Source organism: Oncorhynchus mykiss, chromosome 1 (genome assembly GCF_013265735.2).
Source record: "Oncorhynchus mykiss isolate Arlee chromosome 1, USDA_OmykA_1.1, whole genome shotgun sequence".
NCBI lineage: Eukaryota > Metazoa > Chordata > Actinopteri > Salmoniformes > Salmonidae > Oncorhynchus > Oncorhynchus mykiss.
Window position 1 is genome coordinate 8,480,302 of NC_048565.1, and position 15,416 is coordinate 8,495,717.

Here is a 15,416-nt window from a genome sequence, read left to right on the forward strand (position 1 = left end):
ATGGAATAGTGTGACATGGAATGGAATAGTGTGACATGGAATGGAATAGTGTGGCATGGAATGGAATAGTGTGGCATGGAATGGAATAGTGTGGCATGGAATGGAATAGTGTGGCATGGAATGGAATAGTGTGACATGGAATGGAATAGTGTGGCATGGAATGGAATAGTGTGGCATGGAATGGAATAGTGTGGCATGGAATGGAATAGTGTGGCATGGAATGGAATAGTGTGGCATGGAATGGAATAGTGTGACATGGAATGGAATAGTGTGGCATGGAATGGAATAGTGTGACATGGAATGGAATAGTGTGGCATGGAATGGAATAGTGTGGCATGGAATGGAATAGTGTGGCATGGAATGGAATAGTGTGGCATGGATTGAAATAGTGTGGCATGGAATGGAATAGTGTGGCATGGAATGGAATAGTGTGGCATGGAATGGAATAGTGTGGCATGGAATGGAATAGTGTGGCAAGGAATGGAATAGTGTGACATGGAATGGAATAGTGTGGCATGGAATGGAATAGTGTGGCATGGAATGGAATAGTGTGGCATGGAATGGAATAGTGTGGCATGGAATGGAATAGTGTGGCATGGAATGGAATAGTGTGGCATGGAATGGAATAGTGTGGCAAGGAATGGAATAGTGTGACATGGAATGGAATAGTGTGGCATGGAATGGAATAGTGTGGCATGGAATGGAATAGTGTGGCATGGAATGGAATAGTGTGGCAAGGAATGGAATAGTGTGACATGGAATGGAATAGTGTGGCATGGAATGGAATAGTGTGGCATGGAATGGAATAGTGTGGCATGGAATGGAGTTAATCGCGGCGTTTCCCAAACTCAGTCCTCTGGAACCCAAAGGGGTGCACGTTTTGGATTTTTGCCCCTAACACTACACAGCTGATTAAAATAATCAAACATTGATGATGAGTTGATTATTTGAATCAGCTGTGTAGTGTTAGGGGGCAAAACAAACCAAAAAAACATGCACCCCTCGGGGTCCCGAGGACCGAGTTTGGGAAACCCTGAGGTAACGGAATGGCCTCAACCACATGGTAACTGTGTGTTTGAGACCATTCGTGTTTGACGCGTTTGAGACCATTCCATTTATTCTGATCCAGACATTACTATGAGCCTGTTCTCCCCAGTTAAAGTGCCCTGAGATTACTGTGTGGAAGGGTTGGACAGACACATTCCTTCATTTATTAATGTCTCCTTGAAATGTGGATAAAGAAAGACGTGTTTATGACGGCAGAAAGGAGAAAACATGGAAAATGAGTCATTCTGAGCTTTTAATCTCTTGGGGTTTGTAGAATAGAATAGAACGTGAAACTGTTTACTGATCGGTGGAGGCCACTGAGGGGAGTGCGGCTCATAATAATGTCTGGAATGGTGTCCATGGAATGGCATCAAACACCTGGAAACCAATGTGTTTGATGTATTTGAATCCATTCCACTGAATCCGCTCCAGTCATTACCACAAGCCCGTCCTCCCCAATTAAGGTGCCACCAAACTCCTGTGTTAGTGATATATCAAAATCACATCTCTCTACATTCAGAGTGTACACACTTCCCCATAATCCATTAGTGCTCTGTGTGACCTATGAGCGTAAGATGTTAAAAAGGTTGAATACACCTTTTTTCAAAATGTCGTGCTCACTGGGTTTCACAACACCCTCTGAATGGCACACATACACAATCCATGTCTCAATTATCTCAAGGCTTAAAAATCCTTCTTTAACCTGTCTCCTCAACCTTCATCTACACTGATCAAAGTGGATTTAAACAAATCACATCAATAAGGGATCATATCTTTCACCTGGATTCACCTGGTCAGTCTATGTCATGGAAAGAGCAGGTGTCCTTAATGTTTTTTACACGCGGTGTACGAAGACAGCAAAATAAATCCCACCTCAATGATTTAATTTCACCAGTTTCAGTTGGTTTCATTAAATGACATGTTACCACCACCCAATAACATGATTGCAATCTCCTAATTTGTTTCGGGGAAGGGGGACATGCCACTCAAAATAATGAGTGAACAAACTAATTATGGGGCAATCTAATTAGTTTGTAATGGAGATACTCTCCCCAACTATTCACACAGATGGGAAATACAAAAACCTCCCAGATTATAGGGATTACCCAAATCAGACAAAGATTTTACGGACCCCACATTGTTGAATGACAGCAGGGGGTTTTGGAAGGGTTAAGATTTCTAGTCATCTTTATCTCTCTCTGGTTCATCGTTAGGGAACAAATCACTGTTGTTCCTGTCCCATATATCACTGTTGTTCCTGTCCCATATATCACTGTTGTTCCTGTCCCATATATCACTGTTGTTCCTGTCCCATATATCACTGTTGTTCCTGTCCCATATATCACTGTTGTTCCTGTCCCATATATCACTGTTGTTCCTGTCCCATATATCACTGTTGTTCCTGTCCCATATATCACTGTTGTTCCTGTCCCATATATCACTGTTGTTCCTGTCCCATATATCACTGTTGTTCCTGTCCCATATATCACTGTTGTTCCTGTCCCATATATCACTGTTGTTCCTGTCCCATATATCACTGTTGTTCCTGTCCCATATATCACTGTTGTTCCTGTCCCATATATCACTGTTGTTCCTCTAGTCTCATATATCAGTCTGTATATTTGGTCCTGTCTTGGTGTGGTGTAGAGTCAGGGTAGGTCCATCCATACATGACAGAGTAGTGGATTGATACTCAGGTTATTAGTAGTGGGTTGATGCTCAGGTTATTAGTAGTGGGTTGATGCTCAGGTTATTAGTAGTGGGTTGATGCTCAGGTTATTGGTAGTGGGTTGATACTCAGGTTATTGGTAGTGGGTTGATGCTCAGGTTATTAGTAGTGGGTTGATACTCAGGTTATTGGTAGTGGGTTGATACTCAGGTTATTAGTAGTGGGTTGATGCTCAGGTTATTAGTAGTGGGTTGATGCTCAGGTTATTAGTAGTGGGTTGATGCTCAGGTTATTAGTAGTGGGTTGATGCTCAGGTTATTAGTAGTGGGTTGATGCTCAGGTTATTAGTAGTGGGTTGATGTTCAGGTTATTAGTGAACACTGGTGAATGACAGAGCCAATGAGCTTCCAGAGCCGAGAAGCTGTAACAGGAGCAGAATAATATTTCTGCCTGTGACTATATTACCAGGGATGAAAAATCTGAACTCATCATGAGGGGCCGCAGTTGCTCGCAGATCTGCGTACCCACATCCGTACCCACACATGCAGTCATAGCTGGCCCTAGCCTTTTGGAGCCCTAAGTGACATTTTGTTGGGGGGGGCCCGCCCTAAAGTGACATTTTGTTGGGGGGGCCCGCCCTAAAGTGACATTTTGTTGGGGGGGCCCACCCTAAAGTGACATTTTGTTGACCCTAAAGTGACATTTTGTTGGGGGGGCCCAAAGTGACATTTTGTTGGGGGAGCCCACCCTAAAGTGACATTTTGTTGGGCCCACCCTAAAGTGACATTTTGTTGGGGGGCCCGCCCGGGGGGACATTTTGTTGGGGGGGCCCGCCCGGGGGGACATTTTGTTGGGGGGGCCCGCCCGGGGGGACACTTTGTTGGGGGGCCCGCCCGGGGGGACATTTTGTTGGGGGGGCCCGCCCGGGGGGACCCGCATTTTAATGCCCCTTTTCTTGACAGTGCAGAGAAAACATTTTAAGTTTCGGGTTAATTTCCTGCAATTCTACACATTTTGCAATGGTGTGTAGAGAAAATATTGCAGTTTTAAAGCAAGCTAGCTGCAATACTACACATTTTGCCATGGAGCGTAGAGAAGATTTTGCAGTTCTACAACTAATTCCGTGCAATTACACAAATTTTTCCATGGGGTGGAGAGAAAAATTGGCAGTTTTAGAGCTAATCTCCTGCAATATTACTCATTTTGCCATAGGGTGGAGAGAAATGTTTGCAGTTTTGAATATGATATCTGAGTTAAAGTGACTATAAAATAAATGGGAGCCACCCCGGTTTGTAATTTTACCATGATTAATACAAGTTTAGATACTGTAGCTGGCTAGACTAATTTACCAATCTTAAAAATCTTACCTGATATGCGCTAATTGAGTGACTGCCAGTGACTGACATAACAAGAGGAAAACTACTGATTCACAAACTAATTTCAAAATGGCACCTGGTGTTTTCTACTATTCTAACTCTCAACTGTTGAGACTCTGACTGACTTTCATTTTTATTTTATGAGTCAATAATTCGCGGGCCCTTTTCTTCCTTCTTTTTTTTTTAAAGGGGGGTGCGGGCTAGTTGCCCATCCCATCCCTGCCCATCCCTGCCCATCCCTGGATTATACAATAGGACTATTGTAAGGGTGCTATGACATATTAGTGAGTGACCATATCAGGGTTGCCTTGCCAGCCGTTTACTATTGCTGAGTAATTTCCTCAGTAAAAAAAAAAAAAAAAAAACAGGTCAGCTTTCTGTCCATGACTCGTTGGCTGAGTGACTCACTCAGTTGGTTGGTCAAACTACCGCCACCCAACAAGGGTTGGCCTGGAAACCAACGACATAGAATGGATATGGGCGTGGTCAGCTGATTGGAGGTTCTGACTAGAGGGAGCATAGCTACGACCAGAAGTTAATTTTTTGTAGCAGGTTACGAGAATTTATGCAGAAGGTTAGGATGATTAACTCGGCAGGTTAGGAGAAGGTTAGGATTTGGGGTTGGCTATTTGACAACACACAGTTAAGGCAAGGTGAAACTCCACGTATTCTGGACTAAGTTATTCTACCTAGGTGGAAAGAAACTAATGCTATATTGTTATGTTCCTCTGCACCTGTCTAGAAAAACAGAGACTTTCACACACAGTAACTATGGTTATTTCAATAAGGAAGTAAGAGAAGGAAGTTGTGCGTATTTATATAACAGATTCTGGTTTGATGAGGAACGCTTACTTAAACCTCTTGGCCCCTTGGGAGCATCAGGCTTCCACCATGGCTCTCCACCTTCTGTCTCTTCTGTGAGAAGGCGTTTGCCTCTAGCAAGGAGACCCCTAGCTTTACTCAGTGGAGCGTCTCCACTTGTTTTTTGGCCTTCCCTGCCTGAACATATTACTTAGAACCTTTGTATCAATCTGTGACAAGTGCATGAACTTTGAACTCAGCAAAACAAACCACACCTCTGAAGAAAATAGTCCCAACAGGGCAATATCATGCAAATTCTCAGGGTGCAAAGTGTTTGGATTGGATGAATTGCGCAAGGGGTAGAGTCATGGGTTATAACTCAGCCAAAAGAGAGAGAGAGGGCCAAGGGATGAATGAATCATCCTAGGAATAAAAAATATATAAAAAATATCAGAGACAATGGTCACATTCTGCCTCTCTGGGGAAATGAAATGATGCCTACACTCAGATGGTGTTCTTTTTGTAAGAACAAGTTGATGAGAACATGTGGAAAGGGTGGTCCCAGATGTGTTTGTGCTATCATCAATTTGCCATGACAACGAGAGACAACGAGTTGACATGATAGAACAAAGATCTGCGACCTGGCTAGAAAGAGGTTGCTCTGTTTACCACTTTTTGTTGGGTTATATGCGACATACAGCTTCTGAGAAAATGCCAAAGATCTATTGTATCATGCTGTACCCATGCAGATGGCGATTAACAAACTGAACAAACATCTACTCCAATATGTTACACCCTGAGTAAGTTAATATGTAACCAACGGGTGTCTTTATTTTGTACGACACATTGATTGTAATAGGCGTCACACTGGTCTGACCTGCCACAAGAACTTATGCTCGTTCAATCACATGCATTGTCTCCAAATATGGAGACCTCTATTTTCTAATAAAGTGGAGCTAAATAGGCTAGTTTGGGTTCTCAGACTTGTTTGTTGTAAAATAAGTAACATTGCAAACTGACTTAACTGACTAATTGTAGACTGACTAACTGTCTAATACAAAAAAAATGGACAGTTAAATGTCACTATTGCACGCTTTCAATCATACATATCTGACAAATTATCTCACAAGAATCTGACGATGATCATTGATGATGATATATGCCATCAATTGAAAAGAAATTCCAATGACATACTTGGATTCATAAAGGACATCGTGGCGGGAAAAGAAGGACTATGTATGCATGTCATATGAAAAATGTAATCTGTCACTAGTCAGAAGGAGCATACTGCTTGTGTAAAATACCACATAAAATCGACATGCAAACGATAATAATTAGCAGCCTATTGACAAGTTAGTAAAATAGATACCACACCGTACATTTCATTCTTAGGAACAGTTATTTTATTCATCCGCGACAACCGACGATTTGCAATAAAGTTCAGCCTAACAACGACTGTGCGGAGTGATTTATTTAAGGACTACACCCAAGCGCAACCCGTTGGCTGTGTGGCTTCTCTTCTTCTGTCCAAACCCAGAAGACAGCCGGGACGAGACGGAGCCGGGGAATTGTTGGAGACTTCAAAATCACCGAAAGAAAATACAGCTTATAGAACCGGCACTGTTGCTCTAGAGTACCTGTCACATATATATATTTAAAAAAAAATCTATATATATTTCCACATTTGAACTAATACGCAAGTATGTCCTGGCAAGGCTACGTGGATAACCTGATGGCCGATGGCAGCTGCCAGGACTCCGCCATTGTTGGTTACACGGACTCCAAATATGTCTGGGCATCGTTTCCCGGTGGTACATTTGTTAACATAACGGTAAGGACATTTTAATAATAATAATTAAGACTAATCTACGAACCCGGTAAATGCTGGTATTTTAGTCTGTTGTTTAAATATGGGTGTTGGGGCCCTGCCTATAAGAGGGAAAGCCCCAGACGGAACGATAAGGCAGACAGGCAGCATGTGTGTTAGCTAGTGAGTTCACTAACACATGGTATCCGGTGTTCTTCGGTACAGCTATTAGACTTTTCACATGGTTATTTTAAATATTTCGTGAATAGGTTTAGGACCACAAACTACATTTTTAAATGAGTTGTGATCTAGCAAACTAACTTAACTTTAACCAGCCGACTGACATTTTTTTAAACTAGATATCAACACATTAGCCAGGCTATTTTTGGCTTCTGTTAGCAAGGTAACTCCCCACATTTTTAAGCGTTAAAAGCGTGCGTTTAGAAACTTGTTACCACAAATGATAAATTGAAACCAGTTTCCTGTTATATTTAGCCGGCAATGCGGGCTTTGGGAGGAGCAGCGGCGAAAAATGGCACAATATCTCAGGTTATCCAGATTCCAATATAATTAGGCAACGTTGGCGGATCATTGCGCTTCATGCACAGTTAAATGTACCATTGTGGACTCCGTGGAGTTCGTAAATGCGTTTGTGAATCAGGGCCTTCGCTGCAATGCTGCCGCCCCTTTTAATTTCCCAAGATGGCGCCTGCTTTCATTCATTTGTACCCTTCCAGTCTACACAAGTAATCGTATGGAAACTTAAATGTATATGCACCATCTCGAAGCACATTGGTCGTTGTACAATAATCTACCATACAATTAGTTTGGACGTTTATTAAGTTAACGTAGTGCATCACTCTTGGTCATTCATTAACCCTCCATTTTGTTAGTTAGCAAGCATGGAAATGAACTATTTAGCAAAGATTGCTTGTGTTGTCAATTTCCAGATTGCAGCGTTTAAATTCGCTCGCGCGGCAGGGCATTTCTTATGTAGTTTCCGTCAGGCTCGTAGTTGGATACATGCTAGATTGATAAAACATGTTTTTTAGCTACCAAACGTTGACTATCTTTCTAGCTAGGATGGGACTGCGGCAGGATGTATGATACCACACTACAATTGAAATTGCGGGTCCTGTATCGATATCCGTGCGGGTCCTGTATCGATATCCGTGTGTTAATGGGGGTTCATTTTCAGTGAGCTGCTTCCTTGTCACTATTCTAGTTAGCCGCTTTGCTAAGCTATGGCTAGACAGTTAATCATTAGCTGTTTGGTACCCTGGGCACATTCTCATGGATGTGAAATGAACGAGTTGGCACTTGCTCTGTTAGTCTTATGGTCAAATGTTACAGGTTGTAGGCCAGCTGTCAACAGTCAAGTTGTCCTACTGTATATTGCCTCTGTGGACAGCGTTGCTCTGGTTTCAGCTAACCTCAAGGCCGTCATTGTAAATAAGAATTTGTTCTTAACTCACTTGCCTAGTTGAATAAATAAAAAATAAAAAAACTATAGTGTTTTAGACTGACTTACAGGAGGAGGCCAGCTAGGACTAGTCTAATATCCTAAAATTGGATTTATCAAAACACAAATCCAGAGGTCGACCGATTATGATTTTTTGATACCTATTATTGGAGGACCATAAAAGCCGATACCGATTTAATCGGACGATTTTTTTATTTATTTGTAATAATGACAATTACAACAATACTGAATGAACATTTATTTTAACTTAATATAATATAATACATCAATAAAATCAATTTAGCCTCAAGTAAATAATGAAACATGTTCAATTTGGTTTAAATAATGCAAAAACAAAGTGTTGGAGAAGAAAGTAAAAGTGCAATATGTGCCATGTAAAATATGTGCCATGTAAGAAAGATAACGTTTCAGTTCCTTGCTCAGAACATGAGAACATATGAAAGCTGGTGGTTCCTTTTAACATGAGTCTTCAATATTCCCAGGTAAGAAGTTTTAGGTTGTAGTTAATTATAGGGCTATTTCCCTCTATCATATGTATTTCATTAACCTTTGACTATTGGATGTTCTTATAGGTACTTTAGTATTGCCAGTGTAACAGTATAGTTTTCGTCCCTCTCCTCGCTCCTCCCTGGGCTCGAACCAGCAACACACCGACAATTAGCGCGTGCTAACCAGCTAGCCATTTCTCTTTGGTTATACGAGCCTCATCTCGGGAGTTGATAGGCTTGAAGTCATAAACAGCGCAATGCTTGACGCACAACGAAGAGCTGCTGGCAAAATGCACAAAAGTGCTGTTTGAATTAATGTTTACGCGCCTGCTTCTGCCTACCTCCGCTCAGTCAGATACTTAGATACTTGTATGCTCAGTCAGATTATATGCAACGCAGGACACGCTAGATAATATCTAGTAATATCATCAACCATGTGTAGTTAACTAGTGATTTTGATTGATCACTTTTTATAAGATAAGTTTAATGCCAGCTAGTGACTTTTACCTTGGTTTACTGCATTTGCATAACAGGCAGCCTCATTGTGGAGTGCAACAAGAAAGAGGCAGGTCGTTATTGCGTTGGACTAGTTAACTGTACGTTTCGAAGATTGGATCCCCCGAGCTGACACGGTGAAAATCTGTCGTTCTGCCCTTGAACAAGGCAGTTAACCCACTGTTCCTAGGCTGTCATTGAAGATAAGCATTTGTTCTTAACTGACTTGCCTAGTTAAATAAAGGTGTAAAAAAAAATAAGCAAATCGGCGCCCAAAAATACCGATTTGCGATTGTTATGAGAACTTGGAATCGGCCCTAATTAATCGGCAGACCTCTATACAAAACTAAGGGGTGGTATAGTATTAACAGTTAGTTGGTAGGTAGGTAGCCTGGCAGGCAGGAGTGTTGGCGCCAGTAACCGAAAGGTTGCTGTGTTGAATCCCTGAGCTGACAGTAAAAATCTGCCATTCTACCCATGAGCATTGTAGTTAACCGACTGTTCCTCAACCCCCGAAGACGTGGATGTCGATTATGGCAGCCCCCCCACACCTCTCTGATTCAGAGAGGACGTTGTGTGTTGGGTTAAATGCGGAAGACACACTTAAGTTGTTGAATGCATTGTTGACTAGGTATCCCCCTTTCCCTTAGTACTGTATTAGCGTTGAAATCTAACTGGTCTTTTTCCAGCTAGAGCTACTTACTAGCTGTGCCAAGGTATGGTCTACTGAGAGTGCATAAATATTCAACGAACTGCCATGAGGAATTTGGACACTGTCCTATCAGAGCTGAGTGAGATGGTTACGCTGTATCAATCTCTAGCACAATGTGCCCTGAACAAATCATTTGGCCTGTTTATTTGTGCCTGGTAGGATAAATGTGACCTGAAATACTTATGAAATGAACTGGACAACAGCGACTCCAAACATTTCCTAATGTATTTCCAAAGTCAGACTGCATTTGACTGCCAAATAAATGCTCTCAGGAACTTTGCGTATTTTTATTTAGCTGGAGAGTCCTGCTATTTTAGTATTTGCAGAAAATAAGGCTGTAACATTGGCCCTCCATCTTATTGGTAGTGGAATAATGAATATTATTTTTTTATTGAAAAATGAATGGCTTTCAAACTTTTCATGGTCATCCATCCGTAGGTTGAAGAAATCGACATCATCGTAGGAAAGGACCGAGAAGCCTTCTTCTGCGGTGGGCTGACCCTAGGCCAAAAGAAATGCTCCGTCATCAGAGACAGCCTCCACGCCGACGGGGACTGGACAATGGACATCAGGACAAAGAGTCAAGGAGGAGAGCCCACATATAACGTTTCCATAGGCAAAGCCGGCAAAGGTAGTGTCCATCCCACTGCTCACTCAAACATTAAACGCTGTAGTTTGTTGTGCATGTACAATATACTGGTATTCACTTAAGGTTCATGCAGTATAATGGTTTTTAACTTGTCCAGGGATGGTTAAATTTAGATGGGAAAAGTTCAATTTCAAGTCTTTAAAAAAAAAAAAAATTTCCAGGTCAAGAAAGCCAATCAAGTAGAAATGTCAAATAAGTGTTAGTTTTGTATCAGATCTGATTCGAGCACACTGATTTAACTGCTAGCCAGTCAAATTATCCACCAATTCCATGTTGATCTGCCCAATTTTGAAGGCGAGATGGTCATTTGAAAAAAAATATGCCTGTGAGTTGGGCCTTTTCCCAGTCTCTATTCTCCCACGCCCCCTAGCAGGATTAAGTCCATAACTCCCCCGTCACGAAATGCACAGGTGGGAGGTTTTCTGTCGCTGGGCAACCTTTCTCTTTTGGTTTCGGTCTTTCTCCTGATAAGACTCCCTTATCCCTCTAATTGACGCACCTTTCTCCTCACATCAAGTCCCCCCACCCCCCCCCCCCAATCACATGGTAAGCCTAGTCCTCTTCAGATAGTGGTACTGAAGGAATTTGCTTCTGTTCATATATATATATATTGAGGTACTGCAAGCATGCTGTATTGCGTTAATATAGGTGGTAGTGAGTTAAAGCATTCCCTTTCTCATTCCTCCTTACTGCTGGCGTGCCATGTAGACTCGGTTCTGGCGTGCCATGTAGACTCGGTTCTGGCGTGCCATGTAGACTCGGTTCTGGCGTGCCATGTAGAGGATAAAGGAATGGCTTTAGACCAGGGCATTTTCTGTCTAATTTACAAAATTCGTCATTGCTGCCCCCCCAACCCCCCCATTTAGTTTTTATAATACTCTTCCTCGGTTTAGAAAGTGAGCCATTTTGTGGTCGTTGCTTACTGCAGTTAATGTCAAGGCTTCCAAATGGGTAAAGACACCATTTATGGACGTTGTTAACATAAGGGAATGATTCAGACATTCCACTTATTAGTTCAGAAGAGTAGGAAGGTTAATGTGAGCGTACAGTAAAGTAGGCTAATGGACTTGTTTGGAATCGTCAGCGCTATATTGCATCATTTTAGTGACCACGTTTTTCTTCCCCCCCCCCCCCCCCCCCCCCGTCCAAGGCCAGAAGCTTTTAATAAAGTGAATGCTTGGCATATTGGCTATGGGTGGGAGCCTCTTCCTGTCTTCCTTCATACTATAACCACCTGCTTCTTTTAATTGGACTTTTCTTGAACCTTAAAAAAAAAATATATAAAAAAAATAAAGAATTTAACGATCTTCCATCTTCACATTCTCTAAATGTTCCTATTTTTTTTTTTTTTCAGTCTTGGATCTTATAATGGGCAAAGAAGGGGTCCATGGAGTTGGCTTGAATAATGTGTAATGGCTAAATATTTCAGTGATTCGGGGTTCTAGTCTCGACTTAGCCTTAGTGTTGTAGTTGAGGGGAAAGTCGTTATTTTCAAGCAGTCCTATTTAAAATGTCCTGGAAGGGTTAGTAGCAGTACAGGATCACGTGGTCAAGACCCTGACATCAACAATGTAGTCCCCCCCCCCCTTAACACATCTGTTAATTTCTGCTCTTGTCTCCCCCCTCTGTGTACTTCAGCGTTGGTTTTAGTCATGGGAAAGGAAGGTGTCCATGGAGGACAGCTCAACAAGAAAGCGTATACAATGGCCGAGTACCTGAGGAAGTCTGGATACTAAAGGAGCATCGGCCCAGCCACCTAGCAGCTCACCCATAACACACACTTCCAGTTCTAGTTGGTAGTTGCTTACTTTTCTCCCCAGACCCTCCTTTTGTCGTCCCCCCCCCTTTTTTTGGGGTGGGGGGGGTTTGATTCCCCTTTTCTCTTGTTCTTTCCCAGTCATCTTGATGCATTCACACTGTGTACTCAATCCCATTCTAGCACTGTTGCACCATAGTTAAAAAAAAAAAAAAATGAGCATGTTGTTAACAGGACATTGTGACAAATCTATACTTGTTAAAAAAAAAAACCGTAAAAAAAAACACCCTTGCACCATTCTGGCCAATGCTCAGTGGGGGGGGGGGGGGGGACGAATAAAGTGAAGGAAACCTAAAATTGATGAACTGAGATTTCGTGTGATGGTGCCCCGGAAGTTCTCTTGAGCAGCCGATGCCTTTGGAGCACTTGAGCTGTAACCAAGCTCATTGTCTTCCTTTTCTAGAGCATGTTTATTTTTTTTGGGGGGGGCGCATGCATATCTTTGAGGCTACTGAAATACTGTTGTTCCCTCTGTCCCCTCCCTGTAACTCCTGCCAAATATCTGTAGCTCCTTCCCCCTCTTCCTGTTTGTCCATAGGTGACACTACATCAGTACACGGGAGGAACACTCCATTAACCAATCACTACACCCTAAAGTCCCCTGTATCTCCCTCTCTGAGCCACACTACTCTACCGGATTGGGGGGGGGTTGTGCTTCAATGCAGTCATGGCAGGCTTATCAGTTCTGGTATTGATTGAGTCAGAAGGCAAAACCGACATGGTGGATGCAGGCAGAATCTCTTCCATGTCCTCTTCATGACTACATGAACCCCATTATGGACATTCCATCGTTACAATGGCGTAGACACTTAAAACTGTTTGCCAGCTCCTGTAATGCATTTCCTTTATTTGTTTTATTTTTTAAAGGCTGCCATTTTGGACAGTAGATACATCCAGTTTGACATTTTCATAGGACCAATTTTAGTGACAGCTTTGGGTAAATATACAATTGCTCTAAATCATTGAAGGATGCCTTCTATCCTCATCTTTCCCGCTGAAGGCAAAACAACACTAATGTAAAACCACATCTTTCTGTTGAAGGCACAAGGGAGGGAGGGTTTGCGGTGGATGAAATCGAGCGGTCATAATTTGACAACTTCAGATTTTTTATTAAAGAAATGAATTACTGCATTTCTAAACCCATGCTGTGTGAAGAAACGACTGTGGAATAAATGGCCTTGTACTCGTGTTCAACTAAGATATGGTATCAAACTTTCTTTTCAAGCTCTGTACTTAAATGTAATGTCCAATTTGAAAAGAACTTTAAAAAAAAAAATAAAAAAAAAGAATATATATATAAAGTAGAAATTACACAATTGAAATGGGAGACGGGATTGGTTGGAATAAAAACTCTTTTGATTGTCTTGTGGAAACTTGTATACCAAAGCTGTGTATCCTGTACCATAATGTTGAAACATCAATTTCTATTGTATGATGGATTTTTAACAGCTGCCCAGGAAGGAGTCATTTCATTGGCACTTTTTTTTTTTTTTTTTTGCATCAGTGCCAATGTTCAGGCCTTGTGGGGTGTGTGTGTGTGTGTGTACTAATTAAAACCTTCATTTGCTGACTTTCCTGACACTTCTTTTCTTACACTTGGGATAGTCTCTTTAACACTTCATATGCCTAAACCAAGAAATGCCATAAATTAATTTATCACCTTGTTTACAGACAGATCAAATAAATAAATTCCAACCAGATTGCTTTTGTACTTGTTTTTTTTCCCCAGTTGAACTGTACCCTCTTTTCGGCGGGGGGGGGGGGCGGCTTTGCTCCGGGGGAAAGGATTTTTGAGCCAGAGCAGCAGTTTTCAGAAGGCTGTATGTAATTGGTCAGGTTTCTTAATTATTTTTTTTTACCATCCTAGCCTGGAGCTCAATAGTTCAACTGAGATGCTCTTTGTTAACCCCACCCGGAAAAGAAAGTTGTTGAGGAAACATGGAAGTGTTCCTTAGTAGAGGCATGAGGCACATTTACGCCTGGGAATCTGGCATGATGGGGGGGGGGGGGGGGGTATAGCTAAAATATACGTGGCCATCAGCTGCAAAGCACAGTAACTGTTAGTATCTTTTGACTCTGGGTGTTTCATGTGTTTTTTTTTATATAGGCTAGACTAAACTGAAGCTTTCGTCTGACCTTTTTGTATCAGCATAGAATTAGTGTAGCAATGTATACCCATTGAACATGGTTTTGAAACTAGGCACAGGCTGCGACGGGTTTTAAAGGCATTGTGATCTCTGCGAAAGGGGGGTACACATTGCCTTTTCAAAGACTCATTATACCAACCTGTGGTTGGGTATAGATGGCATCCTATATATATTACAACTTTTACAAATATTTTTCCCAACCACATAGTTCCCTATATATTGTATATATATTTTTTTTGTAGACTTGATATTTACTTAATGTGTTTCTGATCAAAGTAACCAAACTAGGAATATAGAGTCCAAGTTGTTGCAGTGACATTACATGTGATTCGACTTAAGTCTCCCATCTTAAATACAGCTTTCACATAAAGGGTGTAGTCCACGACTTGGCAAGTATCAGACCATTGGAACAGGCTTTTCCCCCCTCATGTAACCTGCATCAATTGGACACAATACAACTTACAGCTGATGTCATGGGGAGAGATCTAGGCCACCATGTAGCCTGTTACCTACAGGTCTGATCCAAGAGACGGGGTTTCAGAAACCATTGTCCTGGCTGCAGTGTGTGCTGTAACATTGGTGATTTCAATGGTTTACTGATCCTCTCTCAATACCTGTCCTGATCAATCATTGCAATTCTGTACAACCGTAGCCCTGTTTATACCTAGTGCAAACGTGAGGTACTTTGTCCTGGTCTTGTCTACATTCTGATTGTATACACATGGTATTAAAAATGTCCACTGTCTGCACTGTGACTAGATTTCCCGGGCTCTTTTAATGCAAATTTTAACAGCTATTCTTTCAATATTATTTATAAGACCCATTAATCTGTCACTGGTGCCACCTGTCACTGATTAGAGAGGGTGGATTAATAAATGATTGATCTGTCTACACTTGTAAGAGAGTCAAACACGCACCGTGTCTGG

At 41.8% G+C, this 15,416-nt stretch overlaps 1 protein-coding gene across 1 annotated transcript; it reads left to right on the forward strand.

The window, feature by feature from the left end:
* The first annotated feature begins 6,352 nt into the window (after nucleotides 1–6,352).
* On the forward strand, nucleotides 6,353–14,043 carry LOC110529807 (profilin-2). The gene is made up of 3 exons (XM_036987202.1): nucleotides 6,353–6,724; nucleotides 10,317–10,509; nucleotides 12,166–14,043. The coding sequence occupies exons 1-3, from the start codon at nucleotides 6,596–6,598 to the stop codon at nucleotides 12,261–12,263; spliced, it is 420 nt and encodes a 139-aa protein (XP_036843097.1). The 5' UTR covers nucleotides 6,353–6,595; the 3' UTR covers nucleotides 12,264–14,043.
* Nucleotides 14,044–15,416: the final 1,373 nt, after the last annotated feature.